General features: G+C 39.7%; 1 protein-coding gene across 2 annotated transcripts in view; it reads right to left on the bottom strand.

The window, feature by feature from the left end:
• The window catches only part of sik3 (SIK family kinase 3), a 54,790-nt gene that overhangs the window by 7,132 nt on the left and 32,791 nt on the right, over positions 1-14,867 (bottom strand). For both annotated transcript variants that reach the window (XM_058745310.1, XM_058745309.1), the window contains 4 exons: positions 9,217-9,336; positions 5,235-5,296; positions 1,534-1,640; positions 1,186-1,453 (listed from right to left, as the gene is read on the bottom strand). In XM_058745310.1, coding sequence (XP_058601293.1) covers positions 1,186-1,453; positions 1,534-1,640; positions 5,235-5,296; positions 9,217-9,336 — 557 coding nt within the window. The remainder of the gene's footprint in view (positions 1-1,185; positions 1,454-1,533; positions 1,641-5,234; positions 5,297-9,216; positions 9,337-14,867) is intronic.

Raw genomic sequence — 14,867 nt, 5'->3', positions numbered from 1 at the left:
GCAGGATTTTCTGCTATTTATATTACTTATTGCAAATAGTGGCAATTATCTGCACCTCAGTATTGTAAAACAGTATGCAATAATAACGTATTGAGGGTAAATGATCATTTTAATTCAAATGATTAAATGAATGCCACCTTATTGGGACGATAGCCCTCCCTAACCCTACCCAATACTTTATTATTAATTTTTCAATTATTTCCTTCATTTTTAGTGAAAATAAATGCCTTTCTGATGTGATTTGAGGGTTGAAACGGAAGAAAAAAAAAAAAGTTAGACAAAAGCTAGATTCGATCGCGTCAAAAATGACAACGGCACGTGTTTTACTGCTACTGGAGCCATTATTACATGATCATCTTTTGTAGTGTTGACTCGCCCAATCACATGTTGGTGGGCGGAGTTAGTGTAAATAGCCTCTGCCAACAAGGCGGGCTATTTGCACTTAGTGTAAATAGACACTCCAATTTTTATTTATTTATTTTTATTGCAGGTTTATTGTAAATGTAAAAAATCCTGATTTTAGTCATTTGGAATTTTAACACTATTTCACTGAAAGTTTTTATTGTAAATTTAAAATCAATCTGTAAACTTAAATCTTTGCTACTGCATGGTAAAGTTCCATCAACCACAGCTGATGCTTTTTACTGTAAATTTCACAGATTTCTTTTACACTAAATGCTGATTTCATGTTGACTTTAAAACACATAAGACTGATATGAAAACTGCATTAATCAGTGATCCAGCGGTTCTCAACACTGTTCCTGGTGAAGTGTTGTGAATCACTGCGTTCATCTGCTAACAGCACTGAGCATCTACTCCTCATCGCCCCGTCTCAGATCCGCTGGAGTTCAGACCTCCAGTGAACGCGACACAGGACGCTCATCTACTGCTAGCACTGGACATCAGCATGTCTCAAAGTACCTCAGCGTCCGGCGCTCAATCGTCTGGACTGATACACCGTCGTCTGGGAGAATCTCGCAATATTTACACAAATCATTTCCACAACAGATTCATTTAAATCATCTACAAGCACTAAACATGCTGAACTGCATTTAAACGAACATAAACAGCACTGATTCAAAACTAAAGTAAACAAAGCCATTTGATTCTATTTAAAAAAACAAAAAAATAAAAGCACAAAATGATCAGAACAATCGTGAAGCGTTTCTGCGGCGCTCGCGTCACCTGTGAGTTTCTGCGTTATCTGCACTCAGCTGCTTCCCCAGAACTCTGTGAGAGGGCGTGGCTAGGAAGCCCTGCCGCTGGGCTCCGCCCCCCAGCTCCACCTCCTGCACCTGAATGGTCACCTGCTGCTGCGCGAGCGTGCGGGCGGAGCCTGGCGGAGGCTGCTGATTGGACAGCGCCATGCGGGGGAGGCTGGTGGGGGGAGGGCTGGCGCTGGGAGACTGGTAGAGGGAGGAGCCATGCTGGAACTGAACCGCAGACGGCCCGCCTGTGGGAGGAGTTTAACACGTCAGCGTCACGAGCGACTGCATGTCAATCACACGACAGCTCCTGCTGACCGACACTGACCATGCGTCTGCATCATCCCCTGACTCCCCGGAGGACTCTGATTAGCTGGCCTGAAGAGGTGGTTGTTGGGATGCGTAGGAGGAGGACTGGAGGGCTGAATACGCAACCTGAGAGAGAAAGAAGCACAGCGATCAGCATCTGTCCATCTGTGAGAGTGTGAGTGTGTGTCAGTGAGTGAGTGTGAGAGTGAGCGCAAGAGATGTGATGTGTCATCAAGATGGCGCCGCGCATGGCAGCCACTGTGCTTGGCTCTCCAGTTGTTGTAGTGTTTTTGTTAGTTTTTCCTGTTTTTTGTTTGTCAAACATGATCAGTTTCACCAGGGAAGAACTGCTGAACATTCGACAGAACACACCACAAAATCTCCAACCTGTTTTCGACTATTCGGCGGAGCTGTGGCGCTGTTTAGACGCTTCAGGACGCGCAGACGGGGGAAGCGAGCCGGCGCGCTCGTGAAGCTCAGACAGCACGGATTTCGAATGCCGTTGCCTAGCACCCATCTGGCTAATCTCCACTCTCTACCCAACAAAACAGACAAACTTCTTCTGCTTTCCCGGTTAAACAAGGACTTTTCAAACTCTGCTGCTCTGTGTTTCACGGAAACCTGGCTGAACGGCGTAACAGTGTTAAAGAAGATGTGCTGTTCATATCTAGAAACGCTTTTCATCAACTGTAAACCTTTCGCCGCAGGAGTTTTGCTCGTTCATTCTCATGAGTGTCTACATTCCTCTGCAAGCGCACGTGAGCTCAGCTTTACAGAAACTCGCTGATCAGATCACAGACAAAGAACAACAACACCCAGACTCTGTTTTAATCATTCTAGGGGACTTTAATAAAGCCTATCTCTCCCGTGAACTGCCAAAATACAGACAGAATGTCACATGCCCCACCAGAGACAGTAATATACTGGATCACTGTTACACAACAATAAAACGTGCACATCACTTTACGACTCTCTGATCACTGTTTGGTTCATCTTATACCGACCTACAGGCAGAAACTGAAATCAGCTAAACCTGTATTAAGGACTGTAAAGAGATGGACTAATGAGACAGAGCGGGTTTTACAAGCCTGTCTCAACCTTACTGATTGGACTGTTTTTGAAGCTGCCGCAAAAGATCTGGACGAGCTCACAGAGACTGTAACATCTTATATCAGTTTCTGTGAGGATATGTGCATTCCTACCAGGACTCATCTAACTTACAACAACGACAAACCATGGTTCACTGCTACACTCAGACAGCTCCGTCAGGCCAAAGAAGATGCTCGCAGGAATGGGTACAGAGTCTTGTATAAACAGGCCAAATACACACTGGAAAAGGAGACCAGAGAGGCAAAGAGGAATTATTCCGATAAGCTAAGGATACAATTCTCTTCCAGTGACACGGCTTCAGTGTGGAAAGGTATGAAAGTCATCACCAATTACAAGACACCATCCGCAGCACTGTGGAGAATCAACAACTGGCAGACGATCTGAATGAGTTCTGCTGCAGGTTTGAAAAAACACCATTCACACCTCCTGCAACGGGAAAATACACATCCAACACCTGTACGATCAGCACTGGTGCCCCTCAGGGCTCTGTTCTCTCCCCACTGCTCTTCTCCCTCTACACCAACGACTGCACATCTAAAGACCGCTCTGTCAAGCTCCTGAAGTTTGCAGATGACACCACACTGATCGGCCTCATTCAGGACGGCGATGAGTCTGCTTACAGACAGGAGGTTAAGGAGCTGGCTGTCTGGTGCAGTCTTAACAACCTGGAGCTCAACACACTCAAAACTGTGGAGATGATCGTGGACTTCAGGAGAAACCCCCCTGCTCTCCCCCCACTCACCATCATGAACTGCACTATGACTGTCATTCAGATTCCTGGGCACCACCATCTCTCAGGACCTGAAGTGGGACATTCACATAGACTCCATTGTGAAAAAGGCCCAGCAGAGGTTCCTTCGGCAGCTGAGGAAGTTCAACCTGCCACAGGAGCTGCTGAGACAGTTCTACTCCGCCATCATTGAATCCGTCCTCTGCACTTCTGTAACTGTCTGGTTCAGCTCAGCTACCAAATCTGACCTCAGAAGACTACAGAGGGTAGTCCGGACTGCTGAGCGAATCATTGGTACAACCCTCCCCACTCTCCAAGAACTGTACTCATCCAGAGTGAACAAAAGGGCTGACAAAATCACTCTGGACCCTCACATCCAGCACACTCGCTCTGAACTGCTGCCGTCTGGTCGGCGCTACAGAGCTCTGAGCACCAGAACAACCGGCACAGGAACAGTTTCTTCCCTCAGACAATCCATCTCATGAACACTTGAACTCTTAACAATAAACATGAAACACACAACACTATCATACTTTTTATTTTTTATTTAACACATACTTATTACATTTCAAATTTGCACCTAACATACCTGTACATACTGAATTGTCTATTTTGTATATTGTGTTTGTGCTATTTTGCATATTGTCCATTTTGTATATTTGTACATTATTTTTTATTATCTGTGTCCTGTCCTGTCGCTGTTATTGTGTTGCACTGTGGAGCTACCGTCACTAAAACAAATTCCTCGTATGTGCAAACATTCCTGGCAATAAAGCTCGTTCTGATTCTGATTCTGAAGAGTGAGTGGGTGAGTGCGCATGCGAGAGTGTGTGAGAGCGAGTGTGAGTGTGTGCAAGAGTGTGAGAGTCTGTCAGTGAGTGAGTGAGTGTGTGTGTGAGAGAGTGAGTGCAAGAATGTGAGTGTGTGTATATGTGAGTGTGTGTGTGTCTGTCAGTGAGTGCAAGAGTGAGTGTGTGTGTATATGTGAGTGTGTGTGTGTCTGTCAGTGAGTGAGTGTGTGTGTGTGAGAGTGAGTGTGTGTGAGAGTGTGTGCAAGAGTGTGAGAGTCTGTCAGTGAGTGAGTGAGTGAGTGAGTGAGTGTGTGTGTGTGTGTGTGTGTGTGTGTGTGTGAGTGAGTGCAAGAATGTGAGTGTGAGAGAGCGTGTTCAAGAGTGTGAGTGTGTGAGAGTGAGTGCAAGAGTGAGTGTGTGTATATGTGAGTGTGTGTGTGTCTGTCAGTGAGTGAGTATGTGAGAGTGAGTGTGTGTGAGCGTGCATGCGAGAGCATGTAGGAGTGAGTGTGTGTGTGTATGCAAGAGTGTGAAAGTGTGTGTGAGTGAGTGTGTGTGAGAGTATTTGAGAGTGTGCGTGCGAGAGTGTGTGTGTGTGAGCGTGTGTGTGTGTGTGTGTGTGTGTGTGTGTGTGTGTGTGTGTGTGTGTGTGTGTGTGTGTGTGTGTGTGTGTGTGAGTGAGTGTGTGTGAGAGTATTTGAGATTGTGCGTGCGAGAGTGTGTGTGTGAGCGTGTGTGTGTGAGTGTGTGCGTGTGTGTGTGTGTGTGTGTGTTTTGTGAAAAGTCAGGACATAGATGTGTATAATGACGAGGGTATGGCAGGTATTACAAGGTGAAGGTGGCATCTCAGGACATTGACCCATGTCCCCACTTTTCAAAACGCTTATAAATCACTCAGAATGAGTTTTTTTGGGGAAAGTTGAAATGCACAGTCTCCTGTAAGGGGTAGGTTTAGGTGTAGGGTTGGTGTAGAGCAATAGCACATACAGTAAGTACAGTATAAAAACCATTACACCTATGGGATGTCCCCACTTTTCACAAAAACGAACATGTGAGTGAGTGTGTGTGTGTGTGTGTGTGTGTGTTCACCTCTGTAGCTGGTATGTAAGGTGACTGCTGGGCTGGTTTTCTCCATGTCCCAAAGACAGGGCCTGCAAACAGGAAGTCATCATGGTCACATCCCTTCATACACACAGTCAGGAGTGTGTGTGTGCGCGCATTTATTTAACACTATTAAACTGGCTGTTTCGTCATCAACACATCAAACCAAGCTGCATTCGTGTAACTGTAACTCTTCAATTGTTCGCTCCATAGAAATAATTCAAAATGCTCCTGACAGCAGATAACTTTACGGTAATGTCCTGATTTCTCTCAGCAAACCGCTCAGCAGATTTCAGGAAGCATGAAAAGGAAGAATATGAACGGAGAACACAACAGGTCAGAGTCTGAAGTCCAAAAAATCAGTGAAAATTGTGAAACCCAGTGTCACAAAAAGACTTGTACATATGTAATATAGTCTGGTTTTCAAGTAGAATTGTTAGATTCTTTCATTCATGTGTTTTAATTATTATTATTTTTTTTTAAATAAAAACCAGTAAAATGTATTCTATTTTTTTTTTTACTCTATTTAAATTCTATTTGCAAACTCTCAGCACACAATAATGGTCAATAACTGTAATTAACTTAACGCTAATTGTTTTCTGAAAAAAGGAAGACGACACCTTGCACTTGACGATATCATGTTTTAGAATTTTACAGTCAAAAGAATAAAATATGTAAAAACTACCTGCTAGCTGCAGGTTCTAAAGGGTTAACTGGTTAACTCTGGTCTCTGCTGTCTATCACAGTGTTCACAGGTAATGGGTCTCCTCTGGTTCTTCTGCTGTAATGATGGTCTTGATTTCAAAACTATCCCCTGGTTTCACAGACGAGGTTTAAGACTAGTCCCAGACTAAAATGTAATTCTGAGCTGTTTCAACTGAATGAAACTTGCACTGATTGATCTTAAAATATATCAATGCTGTTGTTTTGTCTCAAGATGGACACCAGTAATGTTTCTGTCTAAGGCACGTTTATAAAAATGACTTAAATGTCCTAATAGAACTATGGCCTAATCCTGGTTTAGTCTAAGCCCTGTCTGTGCAGCCAGGCCTAGGAGTTTCCTAACCCTAAGTAACTAAAATAATTACAATTAAAACTGAATTAAAACAGATTTAAGAGCTGATGGTCCTTCAGGGTTTCTGCTCTTTAGAACCAATCAATCTTTTCCAGTCGTTCATGATTCACTGGATCAGGATTTTAAACAATATTTTTACTCAATATCAGTCAAATGAAATATTTTAAAGCTCTGCATTATTAGAAAAATGTATATTTGTTATTAAATTGCCCGTGGCTTTTATTCAAGATTTGAATCATTTCAATTACTTCTCCAGGTCTAGAAATAACACTTTTGAAATATATCTGTGAGACCGTGAGAATCCTGGTTCTTTAAAGAGAAGAAACAGTTAAGAAACAAACTTAAAATAAGAAATAGCTTGATTTGTTTTATTGCTTTAAATCATTTGAAAAGTCTCCTGAGGGCCCCTGTTTGAGAACCACTGATTAATGGACTTCAGAAGTGAGTTACATCTGACAAAACCTGCCATCGGTCAAGTCCTTATTTAGAAAAGCGATTCATTAAGTAATAAATGTCCTTTTTAATGCGTTTAATAAACTAAAACTAAAACCATAAAAACCCATTTCTGTTACTTGAAAAAAATGAACCTCAAATGAAATACAGTAAAATATTAAAGGGTTAGTTCACCCAAAAATGAAAATTAGCCTGTGATTTACTCACCCTCGAGGCATCCTAGGTGTATGCCTTTCCTCTTTCAGATGAATCCAGTCGGAGTTATATTAGAATAGTAGGTTATATGTGATTGTTAGATTGGTCTATGTGTTGTGTTATGGTGTCTTGCTTGTTTGTTTTATGTAAAGCACCGTGGGTAACCCTTGTGGTTCTTTTAGTGGTGCTATATAAATAAATAAATAAACCAAACCAAACCATATTAAAAATTGTCCTTGCTCTTCCAAGCGTTTTCATTGCAGTCAGCGGGTGTCTCTGTTCATCAGTCCAAAACACGGCAAATAAAGTAGGGATGCAACGATACCATTTTTTCAGATGCGATCCGATCCAGAAAGTATCGGCCAGTTCCGATCCGATCAGATACCAGCGCAGTTGTTTTTTTTTTTAAATCAATGTAGAATTTCTATACTTCTGTGTCACTCTTTTGTGTGTTAAACACAATCTATTAGACAACTTAATTTTAATGAAAAAATATATAGGGGTAAAACGTTTGGTCATGCGTTTTGTAATATAAATCCAATCGCTCAAACCACTTCAGGAGGAGTTCTGGGCCGCATTCCAGACGAAACTGCACGTGTGTAAATGCATCTGGTTGTTGAAACCACATATGTAAATTTTACTCCTCCCAAAATGTAAAAAATAATAAACGTGTGAGACTGTTACAGGCTATGAAATTATAGTCAGATATGACTGCGCTAATGCATCACGCATCGCCGCGGACGAGTAGCTGAGCATCTCTTCAGCAACACGACGCACAAACTTTTATAAAATCTAAACATTTAGTGAAATAACATTATTTAGCAGGGGACAAATAAAAGTGAATGTGAGGAGGACTACATCTGGTAAAATGTTACACATTGCTCTTTGTATTGTTGTAAAATACATTAATGAAAACAAGTAAATGTATTTATTTATAAGTATAAACGACAAAATTAAAAGACATTTCTTTTAAATGTATAGCACAGTAATGAAGGCAGCAGATAGAGGAGTCCTATCTATCATATGTTGCTGCCTCCTCCATTACTGTGCTATACATTAGATTATTAATAGCCTTGATAGGACAGAACAAGAAACGCTATAAATAATCTTTCATTGCGCAAAAGCATTATAATAGAATGACGCGCTTGAAGCAGCAGGAGTCGCAGCTCCGGACAGAGAAGTTCAAAGCTCAAAGGAAAGAGACATTGATGCGTAACTTATTAAATCTGTGCGATAGTTTATTGAGCCTTTTCTTTTAACAGTTTTAAATTGTAGTCATTGTGCACTCTTTGAGAGAGTTTCGTCATCTTGACTGTCGTAACCGAACGTGACACGCAGTTTGAATGCTGAATGGATGACAGACAGACGCGGCGGAGAGAAGAGTTTACGTGACCTTGAGTTTTAACGACTTAAATATTCATCTGTACCTCACATTAAACTATGGAACGGCTTCAGAGCACTTGGACTTTGAATTTATGGTGCTTTATAATGTTTTTGTGGTTTCGTGGGGCTTAAAAATAACACAATAGTACACGCACAATATCGGGTTTGGATCGGTCTCGTCTGACCGATACCTGATCCGCAGAAAATGCCAGTATCGAGCCGATACCGATCCTGAATATCGGATCGATGCATCCCTAAAATAAATCGCATCCATCCATAATAAAACGTGCCTCACACGGCTCCAGGGCGTGAATAACGGCCTCCTGTAGCGAATCCATGCGTTTTCGTAAGAAAAATATCCATATTTCAATCGCAATAAACACTTTTCAGGAGGCCTTTATTCACCCCCCGGCGCTGTGTGAGGCACGTTTTATTATGGATGGATGCGCTTTATCTGACGTGTTTTGGACTGTTGAACGGAAACACCCGTCCACTGCAATGAAAACGCTTCGAAGAACCAGGACAATTTTTAATATAACTTCAACTGGATTCGTCTGAAAGAAGAAAGTCAAATATACCTAGGATGCCTCACAGGCTAATTTTCATTTTTGGGTGACCTAACCCTTTAAAAAACTTAAACATGTTTGAGCTAGTTACCAAAACATTTTTCAATTTCATTTAGTAATTTTTAGTTAAAACTTGATGCACTAACAAAACTGGAAAAAAACAAAACACAAAATATAGACAAAAAAAAAATACAAATCAACAAAATGGCAAAAGTACACAACAAAATGACTAAAACTGAAAAATGGACACAGAGAAGTGAATTGTAACTGGCAGTATTAAACCGTGAGCGAGCCGGACCTGTATTTGCTGGTGTAGGATCTGCTGTTCTTGCTGGTAGAGGACATGCTGTTGCTGTGTGTGCTCCATCAGCCGCTCGTCCTGCGAAGCTGCGTACATCTTCTGAAGCTGCTCACACTCCTGCACACACACACACACACACTCACACTCATGTTTGTTTTTGTGAATTGTGGGGACATTGTACTATGGCATAATGAGCACACTCGCGCCCTAAAGTCAAAGATACTAGAAAAGGTAGTATCCATTTCCAGTCAGGATTTAGATCGTATCATAGTACTGAGACTGCTCTCATTAGAGTTACAAATGACCTGCTTCTATCATCTGATTGTGGTTGTATCTCTTTATTAGTTCTACTGGATCTTAGCGCTGCGTTCGACACTATCGACCACAACATTCTTTTGAATAGACTACAAAACTTTGTTGGCATTAGTGGAAGTGCCTTAGCATGGTTCAAATCGTACTTATCTGACCGCCATCAGTGCGTAGCAGTGAATGAAGAGGTATCATATCGATCACAAGTGCAGTATGGAGTAGGGATGGGCGATATGGGCTTAAAAGTATATCACGATATTGCTGGTATTTTATTGCGATAACGATATCAATGACGATAATTCAGGGAATCCTGTTTCTTTAGAGAAAAGTATTATGTTTCCTATTTTTACTCAGAATAGGGTGTTGTGAGCATTACTACATGTTTTGACTGTTTAATTCACACTGGAAACTCCACATATGTTTATCTGTGTTCTTCAATCTTGGGTATTTTTTTATAAGGAAATTATATGTATAATGCAATGCTAATCGACATGGCCTTTATCACTGTATATAATACTATCATTCTGTAATATGAAACCATGTCTGGTCACAAAAAGAAGTTAATTCAAACACTCAACTATGTTATTAAGTTAATTTGGACAAACAGCATGTCAATAAATGATATCTTTGTTGGACATCAGGTTTGTAAACAGGCTCATACACATGCAAAACTGTATCACACACATGCTACTGTAGTACATTTATTCAGAACGGTTTTTTCTTGTGTGCACAGTACAGCCCTAACCAAACCAGGTCCAGACTGTAGAAGGAGCTCCTCATCAAGGTTATTATAGTTTTTATATTTTTTTTATTCGTTTTATTTTAATATCGTTTTCAAATTTGCTATGAAATTTAGTTTAGTTTTTATTTGTTTCATTAATATTTTTGTTAGTTTTTTTTTTTGCGCACATTTTTATTTAGTTTTATATAGTTAGTTTCAGTTTTAATTAAAGTATAGCAGAATCAACAGATCACTCCAGAGTGAAGGCCAAAGAAAGACTTAGCATAATTTAACCTTAGTGAGGCAAACGTTTATAGCGACAAAATTATCCCATGCTGAGATTGATAGATGGTAAAAGTAGCCTATACAAATATACACCAAAGGATGCGAGCCTTTTTACTAAATAAATCTACACAAGTTGCACTTAATGTCATATCTAATGGTGTGTTGAGATATTTAATATGAAAATAAACGTAGCCTAATTTGGTTATATGTCTTTTTTCTTATTTAACCATAATCGTGATATTGTAACTGTCGTGCCTTGCGCACTTTTCCGTGAACATCCGCACATAAATCATAACTGGGACTAATGAAATTCAATAATAACGGCAATCGTAGGCCTATTTAAAGGCTCACATTTGAATATGTTATTTTCTTTATTTATGAAGAATTATAAGCGTGTGTATGATGTGATTTATCCTTTGCATATTTATTTGTTCAAAAGTTTGGCAGTGATCACAAGATGTTACGGCACGTTTTGTATTGTTTAAAGAAAGGTGCATTCTCATTTTTTCTTCTTCTGTTAATTATCATGTTGCGTATCTTTATTTCTTCAAAACACCAACTTGCCTAATGATGGTTTGATTGCTTGTGTTATATGAGAAAATTAATAAGTTTGCCTACCTGATGTTGTAGATTAATGCGGGTGCGGTTCGGCTCGGGACTCGCGGTCTTTATGTCAAACGGTTCTGGTACAGAAATAAATTAGAGCTGCTGTCGGGTAACGGGTCGGTGTTCTGTTAAGTTCTGCTGGTGCACGTTTACCAAACCGGACCCGTGCAGGACTCTGCTGTAAACCGCTTGCGTCTCTCCGTCAGAGATGCGCCATTCACATGTATTTCCCATACCGCCACACAGCCAAGGGGTGAGAACGTAATGATTACGAAAACGATCATTTATTTTTGTTAATTATTATTTTATTTCAGTTAGTTAATCAATAACTGTTGTTAGTTTCGTTTTGTTTATCAAATATTTTGACATTTTTATTTTATTTCAGTTTATGAAATTGTTTTTTCATCAATCGTTTTTGTCTTAGTTTTATTTTTCGTTTACGAAAATAACCTTGCTCCTCATTTAGCGATAAACTCCTCAATTTCAAGTCCACCTTCAACAACTATATGTCAACAACTAGACTTTATCGTTATTATCGCGGAAGACACATTTTTATCGTGGGGAGAATTTTTAACAGTATATCGCAAACGATAAGATATCGCCCATCCCTAGTATGGAGTACCTCAAGGCTCAGTACTAGTGCTGTTACTTTTCACGCTTTACATGTTACCCTTGGGAGATATTATCAGGAGACATGGTGTTAGCTTTCACTGTTATGCTGATGATACTCAGCTCTATATTTCTTCGCGGCCCGGTGAAACACACCAAATTGAGAAACTAACGGAATGCATAGTCGATATAAAAAACTGGATGACGAGTAATTTCTTACTGCTAAATTCTGAAGAAACAGAGGTGTTCATTATCGGACATAAAACCACCACATGTAATAACCTAGAACATTATCTAACACTTGATAGCTGCTCTTCATTTAAAAATATATCTAAATTGAGACCTATGCTCTCAAAGTCAAATGCAGAAATGTTAGTTCATGCGTTTATGACCTCAAGGTTAGACTATTGTAATGCTTTATTGGGTGGTTGTTCTGCACGCTTGATCAACAAACTACAGTTGGTCCAAAATGCAGCAGCTAGAGTCCTTACTAGAACCAGGAAATATGACCATATTAGCCCGGTTCTGTCAACACTGCACTGGCTCCCTATCAAGCATCGGATAGATTTTAAAATCTTGTTAATTACTTATAAAGCCCTGAATGGTTTAGCTCCTCAGTACTTGAGCGAGCTCTTATCGCATTATAGTCCTCCACGTCCGCTGCGTTCTCAAAACTCTGGCCGTCTGATAATACCTAGAATATCAAAATCGACTGCAGGCGGCAGATCCTTTTCCTATTTAGCACCCAAACTCTGGAACAGTCTACCTAATCTACCTGTTCGGGAGGCAGACACACTCTGTCAGTTTAAATCTAGATTAAAGACCCATCTCTTTAGCCTGGCGTACACATAACACACTAATACGCTTCTATTATTCAAATCCGTTAAAGGATTGTTAGGCTGCATTAATTAGATCAACCGGAACCAGGAACACTCCCCATAACACACGATGTGCTCGTTACATCGTAAGAAGAATGGCATCTACGCTAATATTAGTCTGTTTCTTGCTTACTCCGACGTCACCATAGCCACCTGATCCAGTCCGTATCCAGATCAGATGGTGGATCAGCACCTAGAGACGACCTCTACAGCCCTGAACGTCAGAGATCAGGACACCTAGATGAGCCCCAGAGACAGATCCCCAGTGAAGACCCTGTCTCCTAGACAGCCATCGGGACAAGACCATGGCAACCAGATGAGTCCTCTGCACAATCTGACTTTGCTGCAGTTGGAACTGAACTGCGGGTTTCGTCTGGTCAGAGGAGAACTGACCCCCGACTGAGTCTGGTTTCTCCCAAGGTTTTTTCTCCATTCTGTCACCGATGGAGTTCTGGTTCCTCTGGCTTGCTCAGTTGGGGACACTTAATTTCCAGCGATATCGTCAACTTGATTCCACAGATACTATTTAAACTGAACTGAGCTGGACGATGACAATGATGAATTCAATAATGAAATGCCTTTAACTGAAAATTGAGTGTCTAATCTTGTCATTTGACATTATTGACACACTATTTTCCTATTTTGATATTGGAAAGTAGCTTTGACACAATCTGTATTGTTAAAAGCACTACATAAATAAAGGTGACTTGACATCCCATAAGCGTAATGGTTTTTATACTGTACAAACTGTATATTCTATCGCCCTACACCAACCCTACACCTAAACCTACCCCTTACAGGAAAATACTGGCAATTTTTGAATTTCATAAAACACCGTTTTGTATGTTTTTTAAGCCTTTTGTTTTATGGGGACACAGGAAGTGTCTTCATAAACCATGTTTACGTTGTAGTACCCATGTTATTATACACATTTGTGTCCTCATAAACCATACATACCAGTACACACACACACGCACACACACACACGTCACTAAGTGTCCACATGCATCTAGAGATGTAACGGTATGAAAATTTCTTATCACGATTATACAGGCATGTGATCAGCTAGAGACAAAAAAGAAGGAAAATCTGATCACGCCCACAAGCCACGCCCCCAGCACTTCTTATTAAAAATATATATTTTAGCACATTAAAAGATATATCTTATATTGTAATAATACATACTATTGTCCTGTAAAAAATAAACATCAGCATTTAACAATTATGATAACAATATAATATAGTATATTATAATAAAGTACTATAATATTATTGTAAAGTATATAGAATTATTAAAGCACTTCCAAAAGTTTGGAAACATTACAATTATTAATGGTTTTGAAATAAATATCTTCTGCTCATCAAGGCTGAATTTACTTGATCAAAATAATGTAAAAACAAAAAACAGCAATATTGTGAAATATTACTACAAATTTTTAAAAAAGTTTTAAATTTTAATATTATAAAATGTAATGTTATTTCTGTGAGCAAAGCAGAATTTTCTTCATCATTACTCCAGTTTTCAGTGTCACGTGATCTTTTAGAAATCATTACAATTTATTTGACTCAAGAAACATTTCTGATTATTATCAATGTTAAAAACTATTTTGCTGCTTCGTATTTTGTGTGGAAATGGTGATACACTTTATTTTCAGGATTTTTTGATATATATAAAGTTTAATGAACAGTATTTATTTGCATTGATCAAATATATTAATTAAATTGGTTAATGCATTTATTAAATAGAAATCATTTTAAATGTCTTCACTCGCTTTTTATCACTTCAATGCATGATCAATAAAAGCAATTTCTCTCTCTTTTTTTAAATCTTAAATGTTTGAGTGGTATCATTGTTTCCACAAAAATATTGTGCAGCAAAACTGTTTTTAACATTGATAATAATCAGAAATGTTTCTTGAGCAGCAAATCAGCATATTAGAATGATTTCTGAAGATCATGTGACACTGAAACTTCTCTTTGTAAACAACAACAGATTTACAAACGTTTCTAATGATGAATTCCCAAATGCAAATTAAAGCGGCTCAAACCAAGCACAGCGCAGCTGAATCGAAACTAAACCGTACTGTAACAGCAGACATGTAGCGCGTCAGACTACAGCCTGTTATATAATTACATCACAACCGCTGCGAATTTTATGACAGCACTAGCAATCTCAAATACTCAGCGCCATTCAGCTGATTCTACTGGCGTTTGGTGCTTTGAGTCATTGGAACTGTCCT

This window comes from Onychostoma macrolepis, chromosome 15 (assembly GCF_012432095.1).
Source record: "Onychostoma macrolepis isolate SWU-2019 chromosome 15, ASM1243209v1, whole genome shotgun sequence".
Classification (NCBI taxonomy): domain Eukaryota; kingdom Metazoa; phylum Chordata; class Actinopteri; order Cypriniformes; family Cyprinidae; genus Onychostoma; species Onychostoma macrolepis.
This window is presented reverse-complemented; position numbering and strand designations above follow the sequence as displayed.